Consider the following 15,976-nt stretch of genomic DNA (forward strand, 5'->3'; position numbering starts at 1 on the left):
TATGACTTCATCTGAATCTGGTAGGGTGATGAATGAAAGACCATTTAATATGGAATATATGGTCATGTTCTTTGGTCTGTGCAATGCTGCAGCTGTCTTACAGGACTTTAATACTGATATTCTCTATGACCTTTATCAGTCCTGTGATTTATCTCTACAATATTCTTAATTCACGATTAATCACAATTTTCTCCTGCAACCTTGCTGAGCATATTTGCCTAGTGAAACAGGTTCTTTTTTTTTGAAGAAGGAACTATTCTCATGGATCACAAGAATTTAGAATATCTATCTTCTGCTAGAAAGCTCAATCCATGACCATGTTGCTGGTTGCAGGTTTGCTGCAGATCAAAATTTGTTGACCTCCCAACGACCCGGTTTTAAAAACATTAACATCAATGCCTTGTCTAGATCTGTTGTTCTTGAAGAAACCATAACATCCTCTCCAAGGCCTATTATTCCTTCCAAGTGGGTTCTGGCTCCTACCTTTGTTTCTTTCTGTGAACCTCCCAGTTCTGACCCTCCCTCTGAATGTCTTTCTGGTAATGTTTGTGTGCCTCAATCCATGGTCCTTGGTCCCAGGCCCGGACTGGCAATCTGTGGGTTCTGGCAAATGCCAGAGGGCTGCTATAAGATGCCATAGAAAGTCAGTATTTAGTGGGCTGGTGGGGACTGTTTGGGCTGATTGGGCCTCTGTGTACCTTAAATGGCAGGGCCTATTTTAATTCTCAGTCCGCACCTGCTTGGTCCCCCCATCCTCTTCACCCAGGAATCAAGAATATGATTGAATTTATCTCACGTTACCATTGGTGACCGCATTTGTCCAATATGTAACCCAATTTGTGGTTTCAGACATTGTGTCAACTGCAGTCACCATATTCTTTGATTTTTTGTCTTCTCCAACTGTTTCCTTGTCTTAATTGACCCTGTTCTGATATCGCCATGGACTTCATTGTGCAGTTGGCTAAATCCTATGAGATGACTACCATTTTGCTGGTAGTTGACATTCTTGAAGCTGGCTCATATTGTTCCTATTAAAAAAGCTCCCTTCTGCTGCTTCCTTGGCTCAAATTTGTTTCAAAGAAATGTTTCGTCTGAATGGCAGCCATTGTCCTCCTTAAAACATTAAGCTCCATCTATCTCAGTTGGGTATTGAATTTCTTTTATCCAGATCAAGCCTTGCTAATGTATATATAATGTGTTTATCATTTAGTTATTCCTCAGCCTGTCCTTGACTGTATTTTGCCTGGCTCTTGTCTGTAATTCATTTACTCTGGCCTTAACTCTGATATGTGTGCAGTTTATCTGTCATTTGTGCAGAAGAAAGTTTCATGGCCCTGCAAGGGCATTGGTGAAGACTGGGGCTGGTAGGGAGTTATCGTGTTTCACAGAAGAGTTAAGCTGTAAGATTTTTAAAAGATCCGATCGTCATCGTGAGCCCACGCTTATCTTGAAACGATTGTACGAATTGTCCATCAACTATAAAGACCATTTGCCAGGAAAACAAAGGGTAGCAGCCTGCTTGTCCCTGCAAACATAGATAGAATGCACTGGGACCGATAAAGATTTTTTAACCTGGCCGATCAATTTTGGACAGATGTCGGACGAAAAATCATAAGATGTACAATTGTTGAATCCCGCTAAGCGCACGATAATTTGATGGATTGGTCGGACTTCGCCAAAAATCTGTCGTTCGGCAAGAGAAATGTTTGCGTCTATGGGGAGCTTAAGACAAACTGTCACATAGGGGCAGATTTATCAAGGGTCGAAGTGAATTCGAGGGAATTTTCAAAGTAAAAAAATTCAAAGTAATTTTTTGGATACTTCAACCATCGAATAGGATACTACGACTTTGAATTTACTTCAAATTAGATTCGAGGTAAAATAGTATAAATATTCGATAATAGAAGTACTGTCTCTTTAAAAAAACTTTGACTTCAATAGTTTGCCAAATTAAACCTGCTGAAGTGCTATGTTAGCCTATGGGGACCTTGTAATACATTTTTCTACGTTTTTTTGTAGTCAAAGTAAAATCGTTCGACCAATAGCTGAAATCATTCGAATCGTTCGATGGAACGATTTTACTTTGACCGCAAAGCGGTCAAATTCAGTAAAAAAAACTTCGACTTCGATATTCGAAGTCGAAGTATAGCCATTCGATGGTCGAATTTCGAAGTATATTTCACTTCGAAATTCAACCATTGATAAATCTGCCCCATAGGCTTCTCAATAAACAGACTCCTCATGTCTCCTTAAACTAGCGTTTTGGCTGAGCATCAAGAAATATCTAGAAAAGTAAATAAGCATTCATAATTTTACCCCAGGTGCAATTTTAGCTTACTTTCTCACATCTACTGCTTCAGGCCCTTTTGGGGAAAATTTTGACAATTTTGGAAATGTTGCTGTAGCATATGGTGCTATGATATAGCTCTGCCATGACTCCCCGTATATTTTTTTTTATTTTGCCACTCATTCCATAATAATACTCTAAAAATATTTCTAAAGGCCCATGTTGCCACACATGGACTATCTTGACCTAGATGTAAAAAGGCGAACTCCTGTAGTTTCAAGTGAGTCACGGGCACAACAGATATGATCTGCTAAATCAATGGTTTAGTGGACAAACACACAGAGAATGGGCAGTTTGTTAAAACATAGCTAGTACTAAACCTGGCAGTCATCAAGTGAGTCATTCAGTGAAATCCCACTATCTCTGTGTCTAACTTGTTACATTCATTAATCCAATTACACAAAGCCTGAGGCAGGCACAGATTGGCAGGTCATATTTAGCTCATCAGTCTGAGATACTTAGTTATGTGACAAAGAGCAGGCACATGTTTATATGACTTCAGAAAGTGAAAAACAGCTTCCTCTAATTCCTACCTGAGCCAGACACAATAATTACTAAATTCTTTCTGCACAGTTGGGATGCAGGAGTGTGCATTTTATCCCCATACACACATATTGGCATCAGTAAATATTACTCTTTTCCTTATTTTACCTTGAATTACCATTTGGTAATGGTCACTGTGTTCCTCAGAGAATTTCGAATTGTATTTTTGGTCAAAACTCTCAAATTCAAATTTGGAATAATCCAAACTCGTTTCGAATTCGAGATTTATCAACCCTTGGAACAATTCGAATTCGCCACTTAAAACCTGCCGAGTTCATGTAGAAGTCAATTGCAGAGGTCCAGTGATCAATTTGAAGATGTTAATAGTCTTCCTGACATTCGATTTTTATCTGAAAAAATTACCGTTGAATAACCGACTAATTACTGACTAACTACTGTTGAATTACCAACTGATTTCGAGTCGGTAATATTAGTTCGACGTTCACTTTTTTTCTTAAATAATCTCCCATTTCGAATTTTGAGTATATTAAAATTTATTAGAGTTAAAAAAAATTGCATGAATTTGAAATTTGATCTATGATGAATGGGCCTCTAAGTGTAAAAACCTCTAGTACAAAACTTTGCCCAACTAAAAGCTGTCAAGGTCCCATAGAAGTTATAGGAGCTGCGCTGATCCTATTGGACCATTTTTAATCAATTCACACATTTAGAGGTTCTCAGATTTTTTTCTCTCTAGAATTTGTCTAAAAAAAAAACTTGAATTTTTAGGTTTTTGTATTTTTTTTGCACACTGTTCAGAATTTTTTCCCCGTACTTTCTATATTCAGATTTTTTAATAGCTTTCATGGCATTCATGATTTTAGAGAGATTGAGTTTAATCATGGCTCCAAAAACTGCCTTAAATTATTTCCTATGGAGGGCCTTTGGGAAACATGCTAGTTAAGGCACAAACAGAAGATATAAACTACACTTTAAAAATCCCAAGCTTTTCAGATGGTAGGTCTGCCTGTCACTCACCTTTTCTAGGGAACAACAACATATGTCAATGGGGGATTTTTGTTTGATCTACTTAAAGACGCAGTATTCAACATAACTGTAAAAAAGTTCTTTCTCTCTTACTCTCATTGTCTTGATGCAAACAGATGAAACAGACAGTGGTGATATTCAAACTGCCAGTGTCCTCCTGTCAACTGTTGTCTCTTCATTCTATATCAAGTGCTTCTGTAAATTAGATAATTGGAGAGCTGCTAATTAGGTCACATGGCAGGAAAATCTAATTAGGATATTTAAAAATAGAATGTTAATTAGGGTGGAAATGAACAGCTTGTGACACTGAGGTCACTGTCTCATGCTGAGGAGGAGGGGATATACATTTTCAACTCCTTCATTTCAAAAGCGGGTGGATTCAAACCTCAATATTAAAATATTGACTACAAGGAACTTACCTTCTCTCACAAGGTAACAATGAATATTAATCTCACTTCTACTGTAATTTGTAAGGGGCACATAACTATGATCTCCTTGCTGCCCTTATGGATTGAATTATATATATATATATATATATATATATATATATACATATATATATATATATATATATTTTAAAGGGATTTAAGCACTGTTTGTGCACATGCCATTTATCCTTGAGAAAGGTCCCAGCGTGGACCGAAACGTTGGATATGCATTGTGAATAAAATACATCACTTTTCTTCACTAAGAACATTGGAGTGCGGGTCCATTTATTATTACATATGCAAAAACTTGACCAACGCACCCATCATCCAAGAAATCCGGTAGGAGTGCGCTCACCACAATTGACTTTATATATATATATATATATATATATATTTTTTTTTTTCCAGAACACATGGCAGGATAAATGTAGTACTAGTTTCATATACTGTATACGGTCATATTCTCAGAACACATAGTAGTATAAATAGAATGTAAATTGCATGTATCATTACCCCAGAACACATGGCAAAAGAATTTCAGTGGCAACTTCATGCTATCTCCATCTATTGATGTCGCTTAAGAAAGGCATAGCCCCTGGGATATTATCTATTTGTCAAAATTTTTCTAATATTTAAGTTCAAAGTTACATTTTTCAACTTCTAAAGAAGCTTTGAGAGATAGGTCACCAACTCTGTAAATTGTTCTAAATGATACATTAGTTTATACATTTTATATTAGTTAATACATTTCTTATCTTTGGCCCTACTGAGCAGCGTTGTTCACCTTTCAACACTTTTTTTCAGTTCAGTTGTTTCAGATTGTTCACACTTTTTCCAATTACTTTCTATATTCTATTTTTTTTTAAATATTGAAGTTTACGGGTTTTTTTTTTTCAACTTCTTACAGCTTTCTGAAGCAGCTCTTTGAGAGGGTCACCGACTTGGTAAACTGTTATAAATTGATATATTTGTTGATATATTTCTTAGCGTTGGCCCTGCTAAGTAGAATACCTAAATTTCATTAAAGGCAGTAACAGTTCCCAATCTGCACATGGATTACTGAGCTGCCAGACTAAAACACCAGAGACAGGAACATTAAGGGCCTATTTATGAAGCCTTTAAATATTACTGGTCAAGTATTAAAGTAGAAAGAATCTGAATTTTTCAAGATCTTTCATTCTCAGAAGCTGCTAAAAATCTGAATCGGAAAATACTCATTTGTTTGGTGAACAAACTAAACTGAAAAAAATGTTTGAAAGTTGAACAACCCCTTTAAAATGCTCCCATATCTTAGACTGTATGCTCCACTGTGACAGGGACTGATGTGAATGATGTTTAATCTCTGTAAAGTGCTGATAAATAAGTCAGCATTATATAAATAACAATATTTAGTTTGGAGGGCGTTCCTTTAACAGTTTCATGTATCTACAGTTTGGGGATCTATAAGGCTAGCTCTTCAGGCAATGCATGTGCATATAAGCAAGTGGCAAATAACCACAGCACATTACGAACATATACCCTGTCCCTGTCTGTGTTTGCCATGAATAATGTAGTGATCAATAAAGTTTTAGGATAATGTAGTGATCAATAAAGTTTTAGTACTGGGCCTTTAAAGGACCAGTAACATCAAAAAGTGCAAATATTTTTCCATTACATTAAAATACACATTTGTTAATTGACCACTTTCTGTAAAAATCCATAAATGATATTTGGCCTCTGTTTATCTTTCTGTGTAAGAATTAAACCCACAGAGCATACTTGCTAATTAACCTGTGCCTATTTCAAGTTCAATGGCTGCCCCCATGGCTATACCTCTGCTTATTTATTTCAATGTATATAAATGCCCTTAAATGTATATAAATACCTTTTATTTTTCTGTTATAGTTCTTGCTTTCATTAGCCTCCCAATAATTAATTTAAAAGGAAAAATTAGATAGACATATGGGATTCCTTATCTGAAAAAACATTATCCAGAAAGCTCCAATTTACAGGAGGACTATCTCTCAAATCTAAGCATGTAATAATAAAGCAGTAACTTGTATATGATCCTACCAAAGCCCTATGAATTCATATGGTGCATATACAGGGGGTTATTTATCAAAATCCAAAAAGTTCTCACTATTTTCTGAAAACTACTCTGACCAAATCTGTGCAGACAGTTTCCCCTATTTATCAATAAATGTTCACAATATTTTTTTTGTGCATAAAAAGTTCAATTTTCTCTTTTTAGGTTAATGAGACATATTCATCCTCAACTGCTGCTGTGTGGCGAATAATCTGCACCTTGCTTCTATCAATTCCTTTAACACAGCCATGAGCAGTCCACTGTCACCAACAGATTATGACAGCCTAGAAATCCAGCAGCAGTATAATGATATCAACAATCGGTGGGATCTGACAGAAGATGATTGGGACAATGAGAACAGTTCTGCAAGACTTTTTGAAAGGTCCCGGATCAAAGCACTTGCAGGTGAGCTGGTTATCAATATGTGCAGTGATAGACTAGGGTAAAAACATCACTATGGCAGTTCTTTTCATCTTTCTTATCATATCCATAAACCTATTAATTCAACTGCACAATGCTCCAAAATATTCCTTTCTTCTGAGCCTAGCAATGTGCAGGAAAAAATGAACAGATTTGTTTTCACTTGAATAACAAATATTTCAAGAAGATCCTAATTTTATCTTGTCTTTCATGCAAGTGAAACGGAAGTTTTTTTTTCACTACTTGTCCAATAGATTTGTATTGTATGGTACTTTCCCTTTATTGCTTTCCGGACAGATATTGATTGCGGAAGCCTGTCGTAGCGCTGGCGGGGGGCATGTTTTTGAAAAAAAACTACTGTTATCCCCAACCGGAATGCAGGCTCTGTTAGCCAACACCTTTGGTTGGGGATAACATTTTTACCCAACAGGTGCCCTTTAAGAAATAATAGTGGTCCGGGGAGCTGATGTAAAAGCTTGTCCTTGTCTTAAGGTGGCCATACATGGATAGATCCGCTCGTTTGGCGATGTCGCCAAACGAGCGGATCTCCCTCCGATATGCCCACCTTGAGGTGGGCAATATCGGGCAGATCCGATCGTGGGCCCTAGGGCCCAACGATCGGATCCTAGCAATCGGCAAACGGGCGGTTCGGATCGCGGGACCGCATCAACGAACAGATGCGGCCGCGATCCGACGGGGTTTTCTGTCCCATCCGATCGAGATCTGGCCGAAAGTCTCGATCGGGGAAGCCCGTCGGGGGCCCCCATACACGGGCCAATAAGCTGCCGACACAGTCTGTCGGCAGCTTTTATCGGCCCGTGTATGGCCACCTTTACTCTTCACTGGCTTCCTAATTATACAGTAGATTCACCTCAGAATAGAGGTGCATTGAACACACACCCTGACACAGTCGGCTAAGCAATGCAGCAAAACTCGTATTTGTCCACAAACATGTATGCACGACTGAGCAATACAGATCACAACACTGAATGTGCTCACATGGATGTCTAATAATAGATGTTTTTCAAATCTCTATTCCACAAAATTTACATTTTGATAATATGTTAACGTTTATATAATTGTTACAGAACTATACTTAAATATGTTAACCATGTGTGTAAAATGTGACAATTCAAAGTGTAACGATTGTTAAGCAGTCATTGTTTTAAATGGTCGGCTTTTATTGCTGAGGAATTGGCCATTCTAAATAATTTGATACGCCATACGTGGAAACTCAATTGCTCACGCATGCTTTGTGGCAAAAGCTTAAATTTGGAGTATTTTCACCAAAAATTAAAATTTGTCACAACATTGCCAATTTACTAAAAGAGCAGAGAAAGTTTTGGTGAATTAAATTCTAATGGATGAACAATCACATCTTTTCTCCAAGTGAAATTTCTCTGTTGCAAAACTGTTAATATATTCAACAATTTGGAAAGAGAGTCATTTTGCCAAAAATAAATTTTTACAGATTCAGACTGACGAACTACCATAATAAAATCAGAGCAGCCTCTTATGCATCTCATTATCTGCATAATGTCCTCTCTAGAGAATTTTCCCCATTACAATTGTATGGGGGTGGACTGATGAAATTGCACACAGCATTCTCACAGCATTTCTCTTGCAACAAGAGGGATTCTGTCATGATTTTTATGATGTAGTTTTTATCTCTAAATGACACTGTTCACACTGCAAATAATTCACTCTAAAATATAAAATTGCATTCCTGAACCAGCAAGTGTATTTTTTTTAGTTGTAAATTAACACTACGCAGTTCACAGACTTGAGCTGGCCATAGATGCAAAGATTTTTAAAAGATCAAATCGTTATCGTGAGACCACGATTATCTCAAAATGATCATTTAAATGTACGATGTGTCCATCAACTAAAAAGACCATTTCAGGCGATATTACCAGCAAAACTGAAGAGTAGCTGCCTGCTTGGCCCTGCAAACATAGATAGATTTGCACAGGGGCCGATAAAGATTTTTAAACCTGGCCGATCAATGTTCTGACATATGTCGGACAAAAAATCGTAAGATGAACCCCACTAATAATTCTCACTGAGCGATCCTCTTCTGGCTTCTTCTTTTTTCTTGAGGCTGTGCATACTCATTAGTGCTAAAAGCTGAGCTTTAAAGGGATACTGTCATGGGAAAAAACATTTTTTTTCCAAAATGAATCAGTTAATAGTGCTGCTCCAGCAGAATTCTACACTGAAATCCATTTCTCAAAAGAGCAAACAGATTTTTTTATATTCAATTTTGAAATCTGACATGGGGCTAGACATATTGTCAATTTCCCAGCTGCCCCCAGTCATGTGACTTGTGCTCTGATAAACTTCAATCACTCTTTACTGCTGTACTGCAAGATAGAGTGATATCACCCCCCTCCCTTTTTCCCCCCAGCAGCCAAACAACAGAACAATGGGAAGGTAACCAGATAGCAGCTCCCTAACACAAGATAACAGCTGTCTGGTAGATCTAAGAACAACACTCAATAGTAGAATGTCATGTCCCACTGAGACACATTCAGTTACATTGAGAAGGAAAAGCAGCAGCCTGCCAGAAAGCATTTCTCTCCTAAAGTGCAGGCACAAGTCACATGACTGGGGGCAGCTTGAAAATTGACAAAATATCTAGCCCCATGTCAGATTTCAAAATTGAATATAAAAAAAATCTGTTTGCTCTTTTGAGAAATGGATTTCAGTGTAGAATTCTGCTGGAGCAGCACTATTAACTGATTCATTTTGAAAAAAAATTTTTTTCCCATGACAGTATCCCTTTAACTAAAGAGTAGTCTATTTCGTTCTATTGCGCATGAGTCTGCCCCATGAAATTTGAAGATAGAAGAAGCCAGAAGATGATCGCTCAGTGGTGCTCGCTGGAAGAATCCTGGCCTAGTGCAGTTTTCTTCTGATAGGAGCACCAGCCTGGGGTTTCAGGTAAATACATGTGGTCACTTGGGGGTGCCTAATTTCTCCTTTAAGTAAAGAGAAAACTACCCAATTCTGCTTGTGAACATGAAAGCAGAATTGGGTCGTTTAAACCCAATAGGCTGGTTCTGCTTCCATGGATTCTATGGGAGATTGTCTTTCCATAATTTGGAGCTTTCTGCAAACGGATTTCCGGATAACGGAACCCATACACACACACACATATATATATATATATATATAAATAAATATAGCTCTGTATATTAGAACAAGTGATACCAAAAACACTTAGTGTGCCAGTAAGGCAACCCCAGTGACCAAAATTAATATTTTTTCCCTAGGCCTATATGCCAGCACACTTTCGTGGTACTATACTTTCCCTGCTGCCAAAGTATCCCTTGTGTCACCCTGTTAATGTGCAGTATAAAACTTTCTTTTTAGCTTTCTCTATGCGGCATGCACCCGGCTTAAACCCCAAAAGTTGACAGGGGAAAAAAATGATCAAAGATTAATCCACAATCCCAATATTGGTCTCAACACTCAAATTGAGCACTACTGCAGAGATGAGAAAAAAATCTGTGATTTCATTCAGGATTTGAAAAAATCGTAGGCTTTATAAACACACGCAGTCAACAGGATTACAAACATTAGGTTTACTTAGATTTGACCAAATCCCCAGGATTTGCTAACAAATTCAAAGTCCAGTGTTATATGTTATGCTTTCCCCTTGATCAGCAAATTGATGTTTATAACTGGGTAAAGCTAGCTTTGCTAAATCCCCTTGCATTTTTAAAATAAGTCAATAGATTCTATAGGTAATTTTAAAATGATGTCTTCTACTAAAAGTATTTATGCAGAAAGTTGCATAGCTATGTATCCCCATATACAGTAACAGAGCAGATGATATTTTTAAAGCTACTTTTTAAACTACTGATTACATCTTTGCCAAAAATAAATAAAAAAAGGAATTCTAGAAAAACATGTTATAAATATTATTGGTATGTGAGACATATTCACCTGTGACTGGTTTATTCAGCTAGGCAGGATTGAGAAATAGCTAGTTGTATCTAGTCAGTGGGAGATACACAACGTTGCCCTTGAGTACTCTGACTCTAATACAGTCCCGTGAAAATTCCTGTTTCAAATACAAATTTCTCTTATTATTGAGGCTTCAGCAGTGGTCGTTGTCCTTGGAGATCGAACCTTTGGTGACAGTACCACTTAACTCATAAAATATTAAAACATTTTCATCTCAGTCATCCAGCTATACTGTATACCAGTGATCCTAAACCAGTAGCTCGTGAGCAACCTATCGCTCTCCAACCCCTTGGATGTTGTTCCAAGTGGCCTCAAAGCAGGTGCTTATTTTTGAATTCCTGGCTTGGGGGTAAGTTTTGGTTTCATAAAAACCAGGTGCACTGCCAAACAAAGTCTCAATGTAGGTTGACAATCCACATAGGGGCTACCAATAGCCAATCACAGCACTTATTTGGCACCCCAAGAAAGTTGTTCATGCTAGTGTTGCTTCCCAACTCCTTTTACTTCTGAATGTTGCTCACGGGTTCAAAAGGTTGGGGATCCCTGCTGAATACAATAAAAATAATTAAAAAAAACAAAAAACGAATAAACTAAAAATGTTACTGAAATGAACTTTGGGCATTTAATTTTTTCCTTAGCACTCCTGAGGGGTCAGTTTTCACAAAGTCACATGACTGGGGCAGCTGGGAAATTGACAATATGTCTAGCCCCATGTCAGATTTCAAAATTGAATATAAAAAAATCTGTTTGTTCTTTTGAGAAATGGATTTCAGTGCAGAATTCTGCTGGAGCAGCACTATTAACTGAAGTGTTTTGGGGAAAAAAAACATGTTTTTCCATGACAGTATCCCGTTAAGGCCAGGCCACACAGGGGCCAAAATCATCTTTCTGAAGTAAATTCTTATCTGCATTTGTTAAGTGTTGAGTTTGTCAGCTAGCTAATTTTGGCCCCTGCATGGCCGTAGCCTAAGGCAGCGGTACCCTGGGGGACCAAAGCTGTTCAGGGCGGAGCCCAGCTGAAAGGTGAATTAAAGAGCAGTATGCACCCCTTTTTCAACATGGAATCAGACTTGTGCAGAGTATACCTTTTACCTATAGCTTTAAAAAGAATATCTGTGAGGTTTATGGTCTTGGCCTGGATTTGTGGCGAGGCTTAGGGTGGCATTAATTAAGGGGTGGCATGCCACCCAGCTGCACAAGTAGTTTCCTTGATTCCAAAGCTGCTCTGGTCAAAATAAAGGATGCACATGTGCACAATCCTCCAGGCGGGAGGGTAATAGGGGGTGACGGAGGGTGCTGGGGGAGACGGAGGATGCCAATCTCCAAAAGCCCTCACATTACATCAAGCCTTCTTGCACTTAACAAGTTTCTAATATAATTAGTTAGGCAAAAATGTAATGTATAAAGGCTGGAGTGAGTGGATGTCTAACATATCAGTCAGAACACTACTTCCTGCTTTTCAGGAGTTTTTGTTATGGCAACTTCCTGTCCTAATGCATTAAAGTCAATGGGCGTTTTCTTATGCCTGTCCCAATGCATTAGTTAATGGGCATTACATGTTAAAAAGGCAGAGTTAAGCAATGGAAACACCATGGTGTTTCAGTGAGTCTTTAATGCTGTTTTAATGGTTTATTGACTGGTAATTAGCAGACTTCTCTTCAAGGAGGAGAATACAATTGCCAGGCAGCAGGCTGCTATAAACGATTATTTTGCATCAGGCATACCTCCCAACTGTCCTGTTTTTAGAGGGACAGGCCCTCTTTTGACAGCTCAACCTGCAGTCCCTCGTTTGTACTGGAAGGTCCTGTTTTTCTCTGCACTGAACAGCCAGAAAAAGAAACAAAGTTTCTAACTTAATTGGCTTTTGGCAGAGAGCCCAGAACAGCCACAACAGAAGATCAGATACTTTTGTAACAATTCAAATGTATCTAGATAAGCAAATAAGTAATTGTAACAATAGAAGATAACAGGTACAAACGACCAAATTACCGCTGGCAGCGCTGGAAAACGTATCCACGGGAGACGGTAGGATAATATCAATATCTGGCTTTATTTAAACATACATAGTGGTATCATAGTAGTGGGAGTGCCAAAAAACTAACGCGTAGAGCACGATACGCGTTAGTTTTTTGGCACTCCCACTACTATGATACCACTATGTATGTTTAAATAAAGCCAGATATTGATATTATCCTACCGTCTCCCGTGGATACGTTTTCCAGCGCTGCCAGCGGTAATTTGGTCGTTTGTATGTGAATGCTCGGCTGAGTGTTGCCGGGATCCCGCGATAGCTGCGGAGGACGTGGGAGAGTGGAAGGAGTGGGGAGAGCTCCTCCATCGACTTCTCTTTTTGTTATTAGTGACAGAAGATAACAGGTCCCTTGGGAAAAAGTGAGACTCACAGCTTAAAGGGCAACTCACCTTCATTAGCAAAACTGTAAAAAAAAACAACACAGAAATATGTTCAAACTTTTATAACTTGCCAAATATTGGAACATGATAATTAGGGGGTGTGGCACAAAAATGGACATGGTCAACTTTTTTGTCCCTCTTTTTATTTCCAAAATGTTGGGAGGTGCGCAGGCACCAGGTCTGGACTGAGAATTATAATAGGCCTTGGCATCTCAGCCCACACAGAGGCCCAAACAGCCCCCTAAATAGTGACTTTCTATGGCATCTTATAGCAGCCCCTCTGGCATTTGCCACAACCCACAGATTGTCAGTCTGGGCTTGTCAGGCACAGTTATGTTTTATCTCCCGTCTCATTGGGTTGGAATGGCCTTCACTACACAGACAGAACTCTAGTCACAAAACTACAGTTATTCACACACACACACTAGTCACAGAGTTATTCACACACACACACACTAGTCAGTTATTCACACACACACACTAGTCACAAAGTTATTGTCTCACACATACACTAGTCACAAAGCTATTCACACACATACATACACACGTCACAAAGTTATTTTCTCACACACACTCACACTAGTCACAAAATTATTCACACACACTAGTCACAAAACTAGTTATTCACACACACATACATACACACGTCACAAAGTTATTTTCTCACACACACTCACACTAGTCATAAAACTACAGTTATTCACACACACACACACACACTAGTCACAAAGTTATTCTCATACAAAGTTTTACACACACACACACACACACACACACTCACACACACACACACACACACACACACTGCTCGTCCTCCCCAGGGCTTCCTACCTGTCCTGACCTTTGTATTTCATTTTACAACAACATAATGACACTACAAACCTTATGGCGGAACAACAACAGGTGAAAAGCTTTCACTGATATTGCAACACACAGTACATGTCAGACAAGGACTGTACCATCTCTTCTCCTTCCCCCGTCACACCTTTCCGAGTGGTTCCACCCAAACCTGCCCCTGTAACTGAAGTCTCCAGTGGAACCTGCCCGGGACGTGCGAGACCGGATTGAGCTACAGGAAGAGCCGGGGAGTCGAATGTGTCTCTCCCCTCTGCCTGGAATCCCAGGAATTCCTGAAATCCGATCGTTTAAGGCCTTTGCTCTGGAGAAAAGGTGCATTTTTGGGGCGTGTTAAAAACAAAGTACATTTGAATCCGTTTCAGCCGTAAAACACTCGTGTTTCCTCTCCGCCGCCGCCGCCTCACTATGGACTGGCCCAAGTCTGGAGCCCGCGCTCACACTCACCTCACGACTCACCTCACGACTCACCTCACGGCAACAACCAAAGCGGCGGCTTTTTAGCGACTCTTTTCTCTCAACACTTCGCCTCCTCCTCCTCAACAACATTTTACCTTTTATTGCTCTTTCTAAAGACCGAGAGACTCAAGAGAAAATACTGCAACATTCAGTCATTTCTTTTTGTGCAACAACTACAGGATTTAGTTCTCTGGCAGCCCCTGTGGCTGTATTTGTGGATCAAGTACAGGATTTAGTTCTCTGGCAGCCCCTGTGGCTGTATTTGTGGAACAACTACAGGATTTAGTTCTCTGGCAGCCCCTGTGGCTGTATTTGTGCAACAACTACAGGATTTAGTTCTCTGGCAGCCCCTGTGGCTGTATTTGTGGATCAAGTACAGGATTTAGTTCTCTGGCAGCCCCTGTGGCTGTATTTGTGGAACAAGTACAGGATTTAGTTATCTGACAGCCCCTGTGGCTGTATTTGTGGAACAACTACAGGATTTAGTTCTCTGGCAGCCCCTGTGGCTGTATTTGTGGAACAAGTACAGGATTTAGTTCTCTGGCAGCCCCTGTGGCTGTATTTGTGCAACAAGTACAGGATTTAGTTCTCTGGCAGCCCCTGTGGCTGTATCTCCTGTCAGGCCCTAGTGCTGCACACTCCCCTTTTCTCATTCTCTCTTTTAACCCCTTATGTTGCAGAGGAAAATCATCAAGTTAAACTGTTCCATTAACCTCTATATTGTTATTGTTTAATTGATCATATATGTTGGTGTGGGGAGTGAATTCTATTGGATATATATATAGATATATTTGCAGTGCTGGATTTTAAGTTGATTGGAGAGTGAATTTGCAGAGGAGAGACATGTTTCAGTTTGACTCTCCCCCATATGAGGATGTGGCCCGGCCTGTCTCCCCTGATCCTCGTTTTGCCTCCCCTGTACCCCCATCTGCCTCCCCTGTACCCCCATCTGCCTCCCCTGCGGCCTTCGTCAATGCAGTGCAATACGCTAACGTGCTGGAAGGAAGGTTCAAGCAGCTGCAAGGTGAGAAACATTGTCTCTGCACATTTCATATTCAAATTGATTCCACTTGCTAATATAGAGCACATCCTTGTGGGGGTGGAAGGTTTCATTTTGAAAATGCCATCATGTGACTTTCTGTGTAATTGTGGAGGTGGGATGATTAATCCAATTCTTAGCTGCTTTATACATTGTAACTACCCTTTATTTATAGCAGTTTATATGCAGCCCCCCAGCACACACAGACGTGGCTTTAGCAGCTATTTATCAACATTGCATTTAGATAATGTTACAGATTTAGGTCTTAATTTGCTGTGCAAGGGCTCTTACTGACGAGCGGTTGAAGCTGCGCTCCCCTGCGTTCTGTTTTTCTGCGTTCAGCCGCAGGGGAGCGCAGGAATAGACGCATTTAGCTTTTTTCAATGGGGCTGTACTCACACAGGCGCGTGTCTGCACCGAACGCAGGTTGAGACACAACATGCTGCATT

At 39.5% G+C, this 15,976-nt stretch overlaps 1 protein-coding gene across 3 annotated transcripts in view; it reads left to right on the plus strand.

Annotated features, from left to right (window-relative positions):
• LOC108715130 (spectrin beta chain, non-erythrocytic 1) overlaps positions 1 to 15,976 on the plus strand; it is an 83,205-nt gene that overhangs the window by 12,904 nt on the left and 54,325 nt on the right. The window contains exons 2-5 of one of the 3 annotated variants that reach the window (XM_018259973.2): positions 6,536 to 6,775; positions 9,486 to 9,499; positions 11,728 to 11,747; positions 15,439 to 15,512. In XM_018259973.2, coding sequence (XP_018115462.1) covers positions 6,619 to 6,775; positions 9,486 to 9,499; positions 11,728 to 11,747; positions 15,439 to 15,512 — 265 coding nt within the window. In that variant the 5' untranslated portion in view covers positions 6,536 to 6,618. Of the gene's footprint in view, positions 1 to 6,535; positions 6,776 to 9,485; positions 9,500 to 11,727; positions 11,748 to 13,973; positions 15,513 to 15,976 lie in introns of those variants that run through there. The other 2 variants (XM_018259972.2, XM_018259971.2) reach the window with 2 other exon arrangements.

The sequence above is a fragment of the Xenopus laevis genome, chromosome 4S, assembly GCF_017654675.1.
Source record: "Xenopus laevis strain J_2021 chromosome 4S, Xenopus_laevis_v10.1, whole genome shotgun sequence".
NCBI lineage: Eukaryota > Metazoa > Chordata > Amphibia > Anura > Pipidae > Xenopus > Xenopus laevis.